At 38.4% G+C, this 16,306-nt stretch overlaps 1 protein-coding gene across 3 annotated transcripts in view; it reads right to left on the reverse strand.

The window, feature by feature from the left end:
- LOC306870414 (spectrin beta chain, non-erythrocytic 1-like) overlaps positions 1 to 16,306 on the reverse strand; it is a gene marked incomplete at its 5' end in the record, with an annotated part of 133,084 nt that overhangs the window by 18,592 nt on the left and 98,186 nt on the right. For all 3 annotated transcript variants that reach the window (XM_079417672.1, XM_079417671.1, XM_079417670.1), the window contains 23 exons: positions 82 to 345; positions 1,742 to 1,888; positions 2,099 to 2,189; positions 2,882 to 3,084; positions 3,278 to 3,460; positions 3,989 to 4,342; positions 4,441 to 4,660; positions 4,842 to 4,979; positions 5,063 to 5,274; positions 5,838 to 5,996; positions 6,118 to 6,222; positions 6,309 to 6,703; positions 6,788 to 6,941; positions 7,152 to 7,454; positions 7,537 to 7,695; positions 7,805 to 7,922; positions 8,734 to 8,921; positions 9,051 to 9,163; positions 9,379 to 9,494; positions 10,686 to 10,766; positions 10,870 to 10,961; positions 14,138 to 14,311; positions 15,160 to 15,311. In XM_079417672.1, coding sequence (XP_079273798.1) covers positions 82 to 345; positions 1,742 to 1,888; positions 2,099 to 2,189; positions 2,882 to 3,084; positions 3,278 to 3,460; positions 3,989 to 4,342; positions 4,441 to 4,660; positions 4,842 to 4,979; positions 5,063 to 5,274; positions 5,838 to 5,996; positions 6,118 to 6,222; positions 6,309 to 6,703; positions 6,788 to 6,941; positions 7,152 to 7,454; positions 7,537 to 7,695; positions 7,805 to 7,922; positions 8,734 to 8,921; positions 9,051 to 9,163; positions 9,379 to 9,494; positions 10,686 to 10,766; positions 10,870 to 10,961; positions 14,138 to 14,311; positions 15,160 to 15,311 — 4,121 coding nt within the window. The remainder of the gene's footprint in view (positions 1 to 81; positions 346 to 1,741; positions 1,889 to 2,098; positions 2,190 to 2,881; positions 3,085 to 3,277; positions 3,461 to 3,988; positions 4,343 to 4,440; positions 4,661 to 4,841; positions 4,980 to 5,062; positions 5,275 to 5,837; positions 5,997 to 6,117; positions 6,223 to 6,308; positions 6,704 to 6,787; positions 6,942 to 7,151; positions 7,455 to 7,536; positions 7,696 to 7,804; positions 7,923 to 8,733; positions 8,922 to 9,050; positions 9,164 to 9,378; positions 9,495 to 10,685; positions 10,767 to 10,869; positions 10,962 to 14,137; positions 14,312 to 15,159; positions 15,312 to 16,306) is intronic.

Genomic DNA, 16,306 nt, shown 5'->3' on the forward strand with positions numbered 1-16,306 from the left:
AAAACATTTTTCACATTTTTTCCTGGGACTTTCACACTAAAGTGATCTGTGAGTGATCTTTCTATATGGCCTTGGATTTACCTGGTGTTTCTTGAGTAGGATGTTGACACTGGTGAGATCTTTTCCAAAGTCATCACTTTGGAGTTGAGAAGAGATGTTCTGGAGCCAGGAGTCCAGCACTGAGCAGCTTTGGGTGAAAAGTTCAGCTCTGTTAGCATCAAAAAGACACTGAGCTTTGGCTTGAGTGGTGCTCTCTAGCTCCACCCACTGCTTCTGCAGGCTGCTCGTAGTCTCTGATACCGTTTGGTCCAGCTCAGGCTTCTCCTTTACTAACACCTGACCCTCCTACGAGAACAAGAAAAAGAGAGACAAAGTCTCTGTAGTAATGGTGGGAATCTTCAGGCACTTCACGATCCGATCCCGATTCTGGGAGTCACGATCCGATTCCAAAACGATTCTTGATCTACATTTTTTCCCCAATTAATTCTTCTGCTGTGCAAATACATCTTTACAACTTTACATCTTAACCAAAATTGCAGTTTCTATGCTTTTTGTTTATAGTTGGAATCTCTGTGCGTCAGTACTGCCATCTTAAAAGGGTGTGAATCTTCAAGATTCAAGATTTTTATTCGTCACATACACAATTATACAGAGTATAACCAGCAGTGAAATGTAAGTATCTTGGTTTCATGATTCAATTAAATTACGATTATCATTATCAACTCAATATCATGATGCGTCACACTCTCAGTTTTCAATCTTAGCCTACAGCACATGGCTACATTTTCATTTAAATTTTAAATAAAATGTATTTTGTGCAAAATTTACTTATTACATTTTTTACTATATAAGCAGGCTACTTTTTAAAACAATTACTTATTTAAAATAAGTGTTCTTTAAGTTTCCGAAAGTTTACAGACAATAGTTATGGGTTTTTCTTTTTTCCTCAGCATTATTGCCGTTTGATTAGTACTGATGAGATCAGACAGTGGCAGCTTTAACAGGCTGCATTCAGACTAATGCACTGATCTATTTCGATATATCAGATGTTTTGTCCTGCTCTGAAAACAAAACTGACTGCGTGTACATCAATTTCGTAAAAAAGTAATCGAAAATGCAAGTGCATTTAACCACAGCCGCAATCGAGCTTCAGGACAAACAAACACAAAGCGCACGTGAAAGTCTGTCAGTGCGCGAGTTTCGTGCATCTAATATTACTGCATTCCAAACGGTATAAATGAAAGAATATCTAAAGCATATCTAAAGTAAAACAGGAGGAAGCACACACTGTCAAGCAATGTGCACGTGTCTCACAGCGCAAATTCTGTGCAACGGCGTCTCTAGCGCGTGCACGTGCCATATGCGGAAAAAAAAAAAAAGAAGCTCCGAAACGATTCAGAATCGTTGAAGAGAGAATCGCGATGTATCGGAGAATCGATTTTTTCTCCCACCCCTACTCTGTAGTAGTTTTGATTTATGCTGTTCTGCTTACGAGTTCACAAGCCTTGTTTTTTTTGTTTATTTAGTATGGCCCTGATTAAACTATGAATCATGGATATTAACACATTCCAGGAATCCCACAATTCCCATGGCATTTCCAGACTTTCCACAAAAAGAGAAATTTCTAACTAATTAAATATATCGGAGTTGAGCAATTTTTTATGACTTTTCACCATTTCAAAACCTGTATTGTTACATCAGATATCCGAAATCACTGGAAGAGATGTGCATGAGAATATACCTTGTCAACCTTGTCCAGCCAGTCTTTATTGGAGGCTAGCTCAGCCATGAAGGCCTGGTGTTTCTGCCACTTGCTGTGGAGGTTTCTAGCCTCATCATAGGACATGTCCTGAGCTGTCAACATTTTCTCATTTATCCACAAAGTCAGCTAAAGAGACGGGCAAGGAAAAGAAGTCTCATTAATCCCACAAAAGCCTGAATGTATCATCACTGGCTTCATCCTGTAGGTGGTGCTGTGGTTTACTGGTGTCGTTTAAATGAGAGAGCATTATCCTTCATGTCAGTCAGAAGGACTTTGTCTCATAATGCACTCAGTATAATGGATGTATGTGGTCTTGTTTGCTCTGTACTTTATTACCTCTTGTCCATCCTGTAGGAAGTGCTGCAGCTCTCTGTTGTCCTTCAGTTTAGCCAGCAGCTCATTGGCAGCTTGTTTGTTGTTCTGGTGCCTGAAGGAAATCAAAAGAGAACATGAGATGAAAAACATGATGTTATCTGTAATGGATTTAATGGATTTGCTGGAGAACAGCACATCATCAGTGTAGATAATTGCCAGGATAGTGATGAATACTGCACATTTCCAATATAGTGCAGCTTCTTACTTGGCATTTTGAAATTATTGAGTGTAATATATTCACTACCGTTCAGAAGTTTGTGGTTGGTAAGATTGTTTTTTTTTTATGTTTATAAAAGAAGTCTCTTATGCTCAACCAAGGCTGCATTTATTGACAAAAACAGCAAAAACTGTAATATTGTGAAATATCACAATTTAAAATAATTATTTTCTAATTTTATATAGTTTAAAATGTAATTTATTACTATGATAGCAAGCTGATCTTTCAGCCATTATTCCAGTCTTGTGCTACATGATCCTTCAGAAATTATAATATGCTGATTCGGTTCCAGAGAAAGATTTATTCTTATTATCAATGTTGAAAACAGTTGTGATTGATATTTTTGAAGAAAATTTCTTGAAAAAAAAAAAATCTTACTGATACCAAAATTTACTTAAATATATATCCATTTTCTGCCAAAATTACTAAATTAAAACAAAAAATATTCATAACATGGTGATTTTGATCATACTGTTCACCTCTACTTCTAAGCATGCCTTCTATTCATTTGTTCTGTTCCTGCTCACCTCTCCTGAATGGAGTCTGTCTTCTCCTGGATCTTGTCTCCATAGGTGTTGCCATCTGAAATTAGTCTCCTTCCAGACTCAACCACGCCGTTGATCTTTTCTTCATTGGCTTCCATAGTGGTGAGGAAGTCTTCGTGTTTCTTGATGGCCTCCACAGCCCCTTGTAGGCTGGAGGGCATCTCTGTGTGTGATAGAACGTACTCCTGCAGGCAAAGAGAAAGGAAACGTATTATTCTGAGTCATTATTTGCAGCTTATTCAACTGAAATGGGGCCCTTTCCCAAAAGGAAGAAAGATATGGAATGTTTTCATTTAATATTAAACATTTAAGCATTTAATATTAAGCATTTAATTGTTAGTAACCAAGTAAAACACAAGCAGTATCATAATCACACACCTGGCTATTGAGGAAGCCCTCTGCTTGTTTTGCATCTCGTAGCAAGGTTTGGAAATCAAAGGCCTGAGCTAGGACACAGTGGCGGCTCTCCCACATTCTCCTCAGCTCATGCCAGCCAGTGTCCAGCGCTTGCAGCCGCTGAGCTAGGAACATGTACTGGGCATCAGTCTGTCCCTGAGTCACCTAAACACACAAAGCCAATTCAGAGATCATTCAACTTCCTTAGCTTTACAACAACTATTTTGAGGTATTTGTCAAATTTCAATAACATATACATACTTTCATTCAGCAAGGACGTATTAAAATGTCAGTAAAGACATTTATAACATTAAAAAAGACTTCCATTTCAAATTTTGAACTTTCCATTAATAATAATAAAAAAAAAAGTATCAGGATTTCCGTTCCACAAAAATATTAAGCAGCACAACTGATTTCAAGTAAAGCAAATAGCATATTAGAATGATTTCTAAAAGGAACATGTAACTTTGAAAATCTATAATGGCTGCTGAAAATCACAAAAATATACTACATTTTTAAAAGTAGAAAACAGGTATTTTAAGTTGTAATATTTCAAATTATTACTGTTTTACTGTATCAAATAAATGCAGCCTTGGTGAGCATAAAATACTTTTTTTTTCATATTACCAACCATAAACTTTTGAACAGTAGGAGTAATGAGATTTTTTAAACTTGAAGTTTACACTAACTGACCTCAGCCCCAGTAGCTCTCATCTTCTCATAATCTTCTCTGTAATTATCTACTTCATTCTTTATGGCCTCATGCTGTGCCAGCAGACGCTCTGCTTCTGCCAGAGATGTAGGTGTGTCCTCGGATGCCACGGTGGTCTGTGTACGAGACAGCCAGGCCTGAAAGTCATCAAGATCTCTAAGGAAGCCCTGAAGCTTAGAGGCTTCGCCCAATGACTCCTCGCGCCGTTTCATGGTAGCTCGAAGCTCCTCCCACACCTCCTGGATTTCAGCCAGTCGACCCTTGATCTCCTTCTCCTGCTCGGGGTGCTCAGATGCCAACTTCTCAGCCTCAGAACGCAGGTCATCCAGCTTACCCTGTGGAGAAGAAAGCAGAAGGATATGATTAAGAGAAAGGCCAAAGCTACAATGACTTTACACGGCTGTATTAGACGTAATGATGCCTTTCTTTTTACCTGTATAGCCTCCAGGTCTCTCTCCATACCAGTAAGCTTACGCTGCAGGGCCATGACCCCAGCCAGGTCATTTCCAAGGCTCTGTGTGGACTCGATGACTTTGGTCTTCTCCTTCATCCAGCTCTTAATCTCATTACACTCTAGATGATAGTTCTGGATATTGAGTGCAGAATCCAGAGCTTGTTTGCGCTGGCTGGTCAGACTCTGGAAATCAGACCACCTGGAGACAAGGATAAAGAAGGAGAAGCATGAGGCCATTTCGGTGTGAATCTGATTATTTAACTTTATGAGTGTTTGTGTTGAGTTGGGTCTTGTGTTGTTAATCTCTTCTTTGTTGTGGTTTTGTCATGTGCGATGACTTTTGGGTGTAGTTGATCTGCTCTTTTTGCTGGGGACTCTACCTCTTATTGAGTTGGTTCTGTGTCTGGTCTATCTGCTCTTTGTTGCGGCTGTCTGATCCAAGAAGCTCTTGAGCCACTTGATTGACATCAGAAATGCGAGCACCCAGTGTGTTCATCTCAGGCTCCAGAGTTTCAAACCTCCAGTCGAAACAAAAACCATATTACACCAAAATATGGCATATCAATGGGTTTCATGCAGGCATGGATCTATCTGTTCTCACCTCTGCTGGACCACCTCCAGATCCTCTAGTTTGGTTGGAATCTCCATGTTGTGCAGCCACTGTTCTTTTTCTCCAACCCAAAGCTGGCAGGCACTAGCTTCACTAAACATGCGATACAATGCAAGTGCTCCATCTAAGGCCTGCCGCCATGATGACGACAGCCCCTCTAACTCTTCATAGCGCTGCTCTATTGCTGGGAGACGCCCCTCCACCTGGTAAAGAACGAGAGAGATACATATTATATACTATGGGAAACATACACTACAATTTAAAAGTTTGGGGAAAGAAAGATTTTAAAATGTTTCTGAATAAGCGTCTTATACAATTAAAACAGAAAAATTGTGAAATATGATTACATTTTATTTTAAAATGTAATTTTCTCCTGAATTTTCAGTAGCATTACCCCAGACTTCAGTGTCACAGGATCCTTCAGAAATCATTCTAAGATGCTGATTTGGTGCTTAAGAAACCTTTTTTTTTTTTTATGAATGTTGAAAACAATTGTCCTGCTTTATACATTTGTAAAAACTGTGATTCTTTGATGAACAAAAAAAATTAAGAACAGTATTTATTTGAAAAAGAAAGTCTTTACTGACACTTTTGTTCAATTTAGCATATCCTTTATTCAACAAAAGTATTCATTTCTTTTCAAAAAAATCTTACTGACCCCAAACTTTTCAACAGTAGTGTCAGTCAATTTAAATATATAAATTGTGTTTAATATTGCTTTCCAATTTGTAGTTAATGCTTAGTTTCTAATGTGTGTTTTGTGTACCTGTGGAGAATGTGCATATGCTTCAGGCAGTGTTGAGGCCTGTTCATGTAGCGAGTCGATGAGTGATCGGTGACTTTGAATTTCCTCCTCCACCTCTCTCTGCTTCCTGGCCAGAGTTTGTGTAGAAAACTCATCATGGCCAACTTCTTGACTAGACACCTGCAAACAGAACACACAGAATAAAAGTCAATCTGGCGACCGAACTCAGCAACACAGCTACGCCATGATAAATTCTTCTGAAATATAGCCAGACAAACAGTCAATTAAATCTATCTTTTACCTGTCTTAGTGTTTCCAGTATCCAGGCCTCCATGTCGTTGGCATCTGTCTGGAACTGATGGAAAGCTACAGACTCTTTCAGTCCCTGCTCACGCAACTGTGAGGCCTGTAGAAAAAGAAAGTGTGAAATGTGGTATAAGATTGTTATGTTGTGGAAAGAGACACATTCCACTTTAAAGTTTGATCCTTTACCTCTTCCAGGTGCGACCACTGTGCTCTCACGTCCTTGATTCGCTCCATCACCTCAGGTGCTCCAAAATGGCCTTCCTTCACCAGGGTCTCTCCACCAGCAATGCTGTTCCCCAGAGGGCCATACCGGGCTGCCATCTCATCCCTGAAGGCCTCATGTTTAGACAGAAAGTGAAGAGCGGAGCTTAAGTCCTTTCCATAGTCTCCTCCGGACAGGATCTGCTCCTGCTCTCGGATCCAGGCGGCCTCCTCTCCCAGTTCCCACAGGAACTGCCACAGCCTTCGCGAGTCATCTAGTTGAGCTCGTCGATCCGCTGCCAGCTGCCCAAGTTCTCCATACGTTCGGCCCAGAAGATCCACCTTCTCTTCAACCAGACAGGGGTCACATGGCTTATAACCTAAAAAGAGAAGAGAACCAATTGTGTTTTCATTTTGAGCTTACAACAACCACATGTTTGTGTAAGTACAGGGAATATCCTCACTCTGTTCATTTGAAGTAAATCTCTTTGCAGCAGCCTGCACGGCTTTGACTCGCTCAGCCTGTGCGGATATATCAGCTTCCACAAGTGTGTGTTTCTGCAGCAAGTCCTCCACATCATGAAGGTGTTTTCCACTGTCCTGAGAGTGCAGGCGACTCTAAACACACAAACAAAAACACACATAATTAGCTGTGGATGCAAAAAACAGCAATCTCCAAGGACAGATCTGTAAGACATTACAAATTTTACAACATACAGGGAGCTGCAAGGGAGTGCTAGGGGATAAGTAAAAAAAAAAAAAAAGTTTAGGAGTTCACACTATTTTGTAGCAGTGGAAAATAAAATGTTGGTCTGAATAAGTCAGTACCTTCATGTCTTCCATCCAGTCCATGATGTAGCTCATCTCCTGTAGGAGGCGCTGCAGGTCTCTATGTGCAAACAGCCTCTCTCTCCGTGCTGCCAGTAGTTCCTTCAGATACTCCCACAGTCTGAGGACGTTATCCCTCCGTGCCAGTATGCGCCGCACTTCATGATATCCCTCCGCCTCCAGTTCTCGAGCAACAGCTTCTACAGTTGCTACGCGCTCACCATACGCCTGGATGTCTGTCTCGATGGCCTCATGTTTGCGAGTGGCTGCTTCCACAGCACCCAGTTCAACACCAAAATTGTCCTAAAGGTCACAACAAAGTCTTATGTTACTCAACATCTCACATTAACCCATAAATATTTTTTCCAGTGTTAGTCTACGCCACCTGTGAGACTAGCCGCTGGTTTTCGCTGAGCCAGGTTTCTCTCATGGCTGCTTTGCGGTCAAAACGTGCGGCTAACATCTCCAGCTTCTCCTGACGAATCAGCTCATTTCTCAATGCCAACTCCCTCTCGTGTTCTGCTTTCTCCAGCCTTTCCCATGCCTTTCCAGACAAGCAGTAAACACAACTGGCCATGAGCATCACTCAAAACTCAAGTTATGCTTGTGTAACTTCACATGTAGAGGAGCATTTGAAGTATATATATATATACCTTGTTGATGTCAGAGATGAGTTTTCCCTCTCGTGGCATGTAGACTTTCTGATTGTTTGCTCTCATCTTACTTTGAATGGTGAAGAGCAAAACCTCCAAATTTCCCTTTTCGGTGAATCTGTCAAACACATACAGGATTAAAGCAGCGTGTGTAGAATGATTTCTGGACATCAAATGTTTTAAGTCAACATAAAAATCCCGTTTGCAGCCCATTTTACTCCTGTAATGTGAATCCAGTAAATCTGATTTTATCCACCGGGAATTGAATGGACAGTAAACAGTGGGCGTTACATATCACAACCGAGCCAAACTGAATGTGAGTTTGCTAAAACAATGCCTATACTAGCTATTATTAAAAATCATCCAACACTGCAAACAATAATGTTCTTACTCTGTATTTTTCAATTGTTTTCTAATAGAAATTTCTAAGCATTCTTAAATCAAGATATATTTACTTGAGAAGAAAAATTACTTCTAACAGTTTTTTTGAAAAAAAAAAAAAAAAAAAATCTCCACCAACCCACCAATGGGGTAAAGTCTTAATTCAAAGTGAAAACAACATTATTTCATTTTTTCTTAACAGACCGGCAGATTTTATTTATTAATTTTTTTGTAAGCAGAAACTCAATTTTAAGTAATCTCCTTAATATTTTTAGTAACAGTTTATGCCATTTTGATTCTCATGTTTCAATGTTTCTTGATTTCAGAATGTTTAGATATTTGTACTAAACAACAAGACAAATATACCAAGTAAGAAAATAATTTTGATGTCAAAAGAAAAGTAATTTCAGAGTAAGCAACATTTTAACTGAAGATCACAGAATTTTCTGCTATGGAATAACATGCACCACTTGATCAGGTCAGGAACATGTATTAAGAAGTCAAACTTGACTTTATGTTACCTTTACATCACTGTATATTTTACTCACTTAGGTGGTTTCTCCACAGTGCGGTATGTATTGAAGGCCTGTAGCTGGTTCTGAACCCCATTGAGTGAGTTAGCGAGCTGACGGTCATTAAGGGTAACGATGGTTTGTTCAATCCACTGCAGCAGCTCTGAGGCCAGAGTCTCATATTTCTCTATGAGCTGATCTGCTTCGATAGCATAGTCCAGCACCTATAGAAACAATTACAACCCTATTCACTTCACAGAATAATAACCCACACTTACAGAAATAGAAACGCTTCAGGAAATGGCTATGTAAACTTAAGGGTAGACTGTAATTCTCTCTCGCTCTCCATGTACCTTGCCGATTCTCTTGCCCTCTACGGCGAGCGCCTTCATCTTGCTGAAGTAGTGGTAGTATGTGGCCACATATGTGATGATGGACTTCTCATCAGGCTGATCAACATTCACATCTAAAGAACAAGAGATAAGAAAAATACATCAGTTAGTTAATAATAAATAGGTTCATTCTTTTTATTTGGCAAATCTAGTCTTTCTGGACACCGAAAGGTTCTGTGTTCATCAGATTGTATTGTTTTTGTAGAGTGCTTGACGGTAGCTCTGTCTTTATTGACTGGTTTAAAAATTATGCATGTATTTGCTATTTATGCCCATATATTTATCTCACCCTCTGGATCCAGTAGCTTGGTAAGACCCAGCTCCTTCTCTGCCACATTAAAGGCATTCTGCAGGTTATAGTGGGCATTAGAGCGCTTAAGATTATCAAAGTCAATCAAGTCTGGCCTAAAAATGAGAAAGAGAGGAAGAAGAAATCAACAATAAAAGTTATTTTGGGGCTGTAAAACTCCAAGAGGACATTTCAGTTTGTAAAAACCCTGCAATACACTTTTCCAACATATGAGGCAAGCACTCCAACACTGCAAAGAGAAAGTGAAGGATTTTTCTCTTCTTATTTAGGTCAACTTAATTCAACTTTTTTTTCTGTTCCTCTGCATGAAAAAATTGCAGAAAGAACAAAGCTGCTGGGCGACAGTTGAGAGGAAAAGAGCAAAAATGAGGAGCTAGTGGGACTGTTGAGGATGAGAAGAGCAGAACATCCTACTGGGTCCAATTAATTTATAATGAAATGATAAACTATACAAATTGGGAAAATACAAAAGTGGAAATATACAAATTATACAATACTGTACCATTTACAGTAAATACAGTTGAGACCAAGAACATACCGCATTGACCCGAATATAAGACAATGTTTTTTTCTTGGAAATACATCTGAAAAAACGTGGTCGTCTTATATTCAGGGTCTACTTTGACATGTCAATAATACACCCAATAGGTGGCGCTAAATAGACGTAAAACAAGTGTGCCATGAAATACGTAATGTAATGTGTGTTGTAAAGATCGCGAATGAAAACAAAAGAAAAAGCTTACAGCGGCAGCGTGACTTTCATGTTAGCCTGATGGGAATGTTTCACAATAATATTTCACTTCTACTGTTAATAAAATTTTGGTAGGCTACTATGAGATGGATAGCCTAAATGTTATATAATTCAGATGGGCTGCCTGTTATTTTTATGGAATATCAAAAAGTGTATATTTTTAAATGTGATTGTTGGTACATTTTACCAGTATGTACCATACTTTCAAAACAAAAATTAAAAATGGGAAAAATGTGCAATATGAAAATAATTTAAGAACAAAAATGTGTTTTACTTTAGAGCGATTCTTTCAACTTTGTATTTATATGCACTTTTGGATAACAAAGTTAAAATTCCAGAATGCCGCTGGTGGTTGAAGCCCCTGCAGGCCTCTCTGTATGTGTGGGAGCATGCTGAAGAATGAAGGGGCGTACAGTGCGTGAGCACATGCTACTATGTGGAAATCATAGTCTTATCAAAGCTTGTCATGTGTTTGAGAACAAAGGCCTTGTACTTGTATGTCAGTGTGTGTGTGTTTGTGAGCTCAGATCGATACCTGTGTTTGTGCACAATGGCACTGAACGCTAGACCATCTCTCCAGCTGGTGGTAAAGTTGTGGACATTGACATTTGGGTACCTGAACGGAAGTAGCATTCATTAGTACAGGAGCAGAACTAGTGTATTTAATAAAGCATCATACATTCACTCATTCAGTTCATTTCCTTCTCTTCCACTCTTACCCTGCAGTCTTCATCTGACACCACAGCAGCAGAGCATCTTTGGCTGATTTCCTCTCCTTGTTGTCCTCTGTCTCAACGCTGATGTCTTGGATCTGTTCAAACAAGTGAGGTAAAACATGTTACTATATAAACTGCCTATCTTTTCCTTGTAGTTTAGATTCTAAGTTTGGAGGATTGGAAAGTTTTTAACCATTTTTACTAGACACCCATCAACATAGATGCTATCTTTGCTTATGTTCTACAAGCTGCTGAGTCCAGTTTTGTAGACATTACTGAGAATTTAACACTGTAACCACTACCTGAACTTCTGGCAGTAAATTAATTTGTAGAATACAGTTGTCACTCCTATAAATAACCAAACACTGTGTGTACTATACATGATTCAGCACTCAGGAAAGCAGTGACCGATTTATTTAGTTGTGATGTGTTCATGGCCTTTAAGTGATTTAACACAAACAAACCATATAAACCAATTAAATGTTTGCTGCCTATCACATCTTTTACTGGTCTTTTATACAATAGCGTTCCAAAGTTTTGGGGTTGGCAAGATTTTTTAAAATATTTTTGAAATAAGTAGGGCTGCAACAACTAATTGATAAAATCGATTATGAAAATCATCGACAACGATTCTCATTATCGATTAGTCGGGTCTGCCCACAGTGCACGTCCAACTTCAGCTGGTTGCTCAAATAAAGCATTTCTATGGACAAAGAAAATGATTGCTGTTATCTATGAAAGAAAACCAGAGCACTTTATAGTGTTTTTTTATTCAGATACCCAATTACAGTCAAAAATTACATAATGCAAGCTGTTATGAGGCCATTTTTGTTATTATGTGAATAACTACTAATTTGTTTTTTCTGTTTGTAATTTGCCCAATAAATAACAATAACATTTTTAGATTTAAATTGTTTTTTGACAGATTTCTAAAATATGTGTTTTCTCTTTATGACAGGTGGTCTAAGAAATTGTTTAGCACTGTATGTTTTCATAGCATTCAGTTGGCACGTTTGTTTGAAGGACATTGGGCAGAATGTAGAATAGTGTTTTTTGTCAATAAAGTTTTTTTTTAATCCGATTAATTAATTAAAGAATAATCGGCCAACAAATCGATTATGAAAATAATCGTTAGTTGCAGCTCTAAAAAGAAACATTTTATGCTCACCAAAGGTGCATTTATTTAATTAAATATACAGTAAAAACAATAATAGTGTGAATGAAATTTTATATATTTTAAATGTGATTTATTCTTGTAATGGCAAAGTTGAATTTTTAGCATTGTTCCAGTCTTTGGTGTTTCATGATGATCCTTCAGAAATCATTCTAATATGCCGATTTGATGCTCAGAAATATCTCTTATTATGATCAATGTTGAAAAAAGCTGTCCTGGTTAAAATTTTTGTTTGAACTGTGATAGATTTTTCAAAGGAACAGCTTTATTTGAAATATCATTTTTAGAACAATATCTTTACGGTCACTTTTGATCAATTTAATGCATCATTGCTTAATAAATATAAAATTTCATTTAAAAAAAGTCTTACTGACCCCAAAATGTGAAGGTTGCGTATATACGAATTTGTATATACAATACACGATTACTACATAAAATAAACCATAGTAGATAATAAAATAATACTCAAAATTCTTAAAGGGATCCCCGGGTATTAAGAAATGTATAGCTTAATATAAAGTAAATTATGTCTCTTATTTAAATATGTTGTAGAAAACCCATGAAAGATGTGTTATTTAAAAAAAAAAAAAAAAACACAACAACATTGTTTTTGGACTATTGTTTTGTGTGCACAGTACATTCTGCGTCGATGAAGTCAAATGGTTGCACTCGGTGAGCTACTGCCACTTATTTCTATAGTCTTTTGTTTTTTTGCCTGTAGACGAATAAAACTTCCTACAGACCAGCTTCTTTTTTCTCTCCACTTTAGCCCTGATGCCTTTGAGTCTTTTAGTAGACCACAGCTACTGAAAGAGCTTACAAACAGCCGAGACAAGAAACGCTAGATGCCATCTGTTAGGATGTAAACACGCCGGCGCTAATCATGACGTGCGGCCGTTTCTCAGCGCGGATTTCCCTCGATATCCAGGGTGTTTAGACTTCTTGTGGGAAAAAATCCATGGTCCAGCATTTGGTTTAAGCCTATGCTTATATCCATCGCCACTTGTAAGCTCTTTCAGTAGCTGTGGTCATCATATCAGTATTTTATTTTCCGAGTTGCGTTGTGGTAAAAATAGCAACAGGTAGCGCTAGTAGCTCACCGAGTGCAACCATTTTACGTCATCAGAATAATGGGGCCCCCCATAGACCAAAATATGTAAAAAACGATGTGATTTTTAAAAATAATATAAGTCTTTAATGGGTCTTCTACTACATATTTCAGTAAGAGACATTTACATTATATTAAGCCATACAAACCTTAATACCCAGGGATCCCTTTAAGCTTTCGTACCCTCATGCTAACAGTGTGCAGCTCTAAAATCTATATATCTATATTACAATATCACAGCCCAACAGAACTCTTGCTGAGAGATATCTTAAACCAGACTGAAATATCGACAAACACGAACACTAACACAGAACATAACACTGCCAAGCTTCATTAAGTCTGTTTATAAAGTCATCTTGATCCATTTCAGACTATATCCCCATAATAATTTAGAATCTGCTGGGATTCATTCAGCAAAGAATGAAAAGAAAAATTTTCAGTCTTCTGTAAATATGTCATTGCAGCAATATAATAAAACACAAATCAGCAACATCTTCACAAACTAATCAGAATCAGCGATGAAACGCAGTGAGCAGACTGGGTCATCATGTTTTGATAATTAGCATATTTCAATATAAGGAATTTTGAGCTGATTAAAAAATGTACAGGCCAAACAAAAGGGCAACGAAGTAAAAAAAAAAAGCTTTTTGAATAGATGGCAGACTGATACAGCCAAGGACAAACAAAAAGAACAGAACTGGTTTAACAGAAGTCAACAGATCACTATGACAGATAATCACTCTCTGCCTAAAACCTTTTTTTGGGCTTGTATGTCTATGAGTCAAACTCCAAAGTCAGGATTATATTTTATTGTGGGCTGCACTACACAACTACAACCAGTGCACCAAAACGTTGGCATGAATAATGATTTAGTTAAAAACAGGTGTTGCCATTTCTTCAGTAACAAGTGAAAGATGCTATTTCTCTCGACTCCACCTGTCTGTCTCCACCTATCTCTCACACCTCTAGTCAAAGCCACGCCCTCCTACCTGGAAGCGGAGGATTATGGTCCAAATGAGTCCAAGTGTGAGGCGGTGGTTTCCGTCGACAATGTCATGAGAACCCATATTCTCCAGGTGAACCTTTTGTTCCTTCAGGAATTGCAGAGCCTTGTCAACGTTCTCCAGACAGTGGATGCGCATACGGCCCTTGGTGGGCTTTGGCTAAACAAGAGAACGACAAGTAAAACAAATGTAAAATGATAGTGTAGTGATTAGGGGTGTGCTCAAAATATCGATTCTTAGATACATACCGATATAATAAAAAAAGATACAGTATCGATATTCTAGCCCTTAGTATCGATACTCCGCCCAGCCATTAGGGGGCGCAGCGGCGCCCGCGAGTTAAAAAAAAACTCATGGAAAATGTTAAAGCAAGATGTAGCATTTAAGTGATTTCATAGTGAAATATGTTATGGCAGTACATGGTGTCACAAAAAAGAATTATAAGAAGATTTAATAAGAAGTTAAGAATAATAAGAAGATTTTGTGCTTGTGTGAGCTCAGACTGTACCCTTGGAAAGTTAAATTGTTGGTAATTTCCAGATTAATACAATTTGTGTACAATTAATCAGAGCACTTAAAGTTGCAAATATTTAAGCAAAATGCACTTTGTTATAATGCACTTTTGTCTTCATTAAATTGAAGAAAAATGCAGAGTTCTGTTTGTTGAGTAAATGTGTTCAGCATTAACTAATTGGCTCTGGCCCATGTATTTTTATTGAATCGTATCGAATCGTGTCACATTGCATCAAATCGTATTGAGACAGCTCTGTATCGAGGTATGTATCGTATCGCCAGGTTCTCCAAGGTATACAGCCCTAGTAGTGATTATCACAGCAACCCAGCATTTGATTTATAGAAGGTTTATTAGAGATGGATGCATGGATGGATGGATGCATGCATGAATGGAAATATAAATGGATACATAGAGGGATGGATGGATGCAAAGATGGATGAATGGATACATAGATGGATACAAAGAATGATGAATAGATGGAGGGATTGCTGACCAGTTGTTCCCCAGAGAGGACCTCCAGCAGTCGGATAAGCATACGTCCATCGCGGAGATCAGTGTAGAGGTCACCAATCCTGCAGGTCACACGGCCCAGGTGAGAATTCACCCATTTTGTGAAGGTCTTCTTCTGCACTGCTTCTCTCTCATCTGGAAGAAAAACGTAGAAGTAGTTTTAAAGGTCAAACAACACAAATCTGTAACATACACCAATGGTTCACTGAAGTCCAAGCCCAACAAATTTGAACAGATCAACATTCATAAACCGCAAAAGCCTGTGAATGAATCTCAAATATGATCTAAAATTACACATGTAAAAAACATGAGGTTCTCCATAAATTTTCCTGCTACACACCATGTCAGGGCCTGTATTTTACAACTCTGCATAAAATAAACATTCATGAATGACATGCAATGACCGAGGACTGACTGTAACTCTAAACTCTATTAAAGCAACTCAATTACTGCAGTGCACTGACAGCTTGATTGATGGCTGCCCACATTAATCAGCGCAGACCTCACTCACAGCCAGCCAATTATGTGACGAAAGGGGTGGGACTCCCCAGCAAAAAGCACTGTGATGCATACCATTTAAAAAAAAAAAAAGTGCATCTGCTCATAAGATTGATCAATGAATAAAGACAGACAGAGAGAAAAAGACCAAGACGGGGAGGAAAAGAACAGGAATCCTTGATACGACTGCAGAGAGATGAGTGTTTACGGAGTAAAGAACGGTGCAGTATTAGTATTGCTGGAACTCATGTGAAAGCATATGGGGCTGGTCATTAAGAGGCTCAACCCACTGCTGTCATCTGAATGACCTTTACTGAGGAAGAGCAAGCTGTTCATCACAAACACAACTACATGCTGCCCCTCACTACCAATATTCAGCTGCGTGCTGTCGCGTGCACTAATACGAGAAGATAATTCCTGTAACAAGTTTAAATGAAGCATGGTAATTTAATTGATGATAAGAAAAATGTCATGAGCACAGAATACCGTAGTCATTAAACAAACACGCTCCTCATAAATGCTGAAAACAAGCACACAAAATAACGCACAATAGCAGCGAGAGGCAACACACGGTCAGCCTCAGAACTATCTGGTTACAGATCTTCTCTCACGCACAAGCACACACACACACA

Source organism: Barbus barbus, assembly GCF_936440315.1.
Source record: "Barbus barbus genome assembly, chromosome: 5".
Classification (NCBI taxonomy): Eukaryota; Metazoa; Chordata; class Actinopteri; order Cypriniformes; family Cyprinidae; genus Barbus; species Barbus barbus.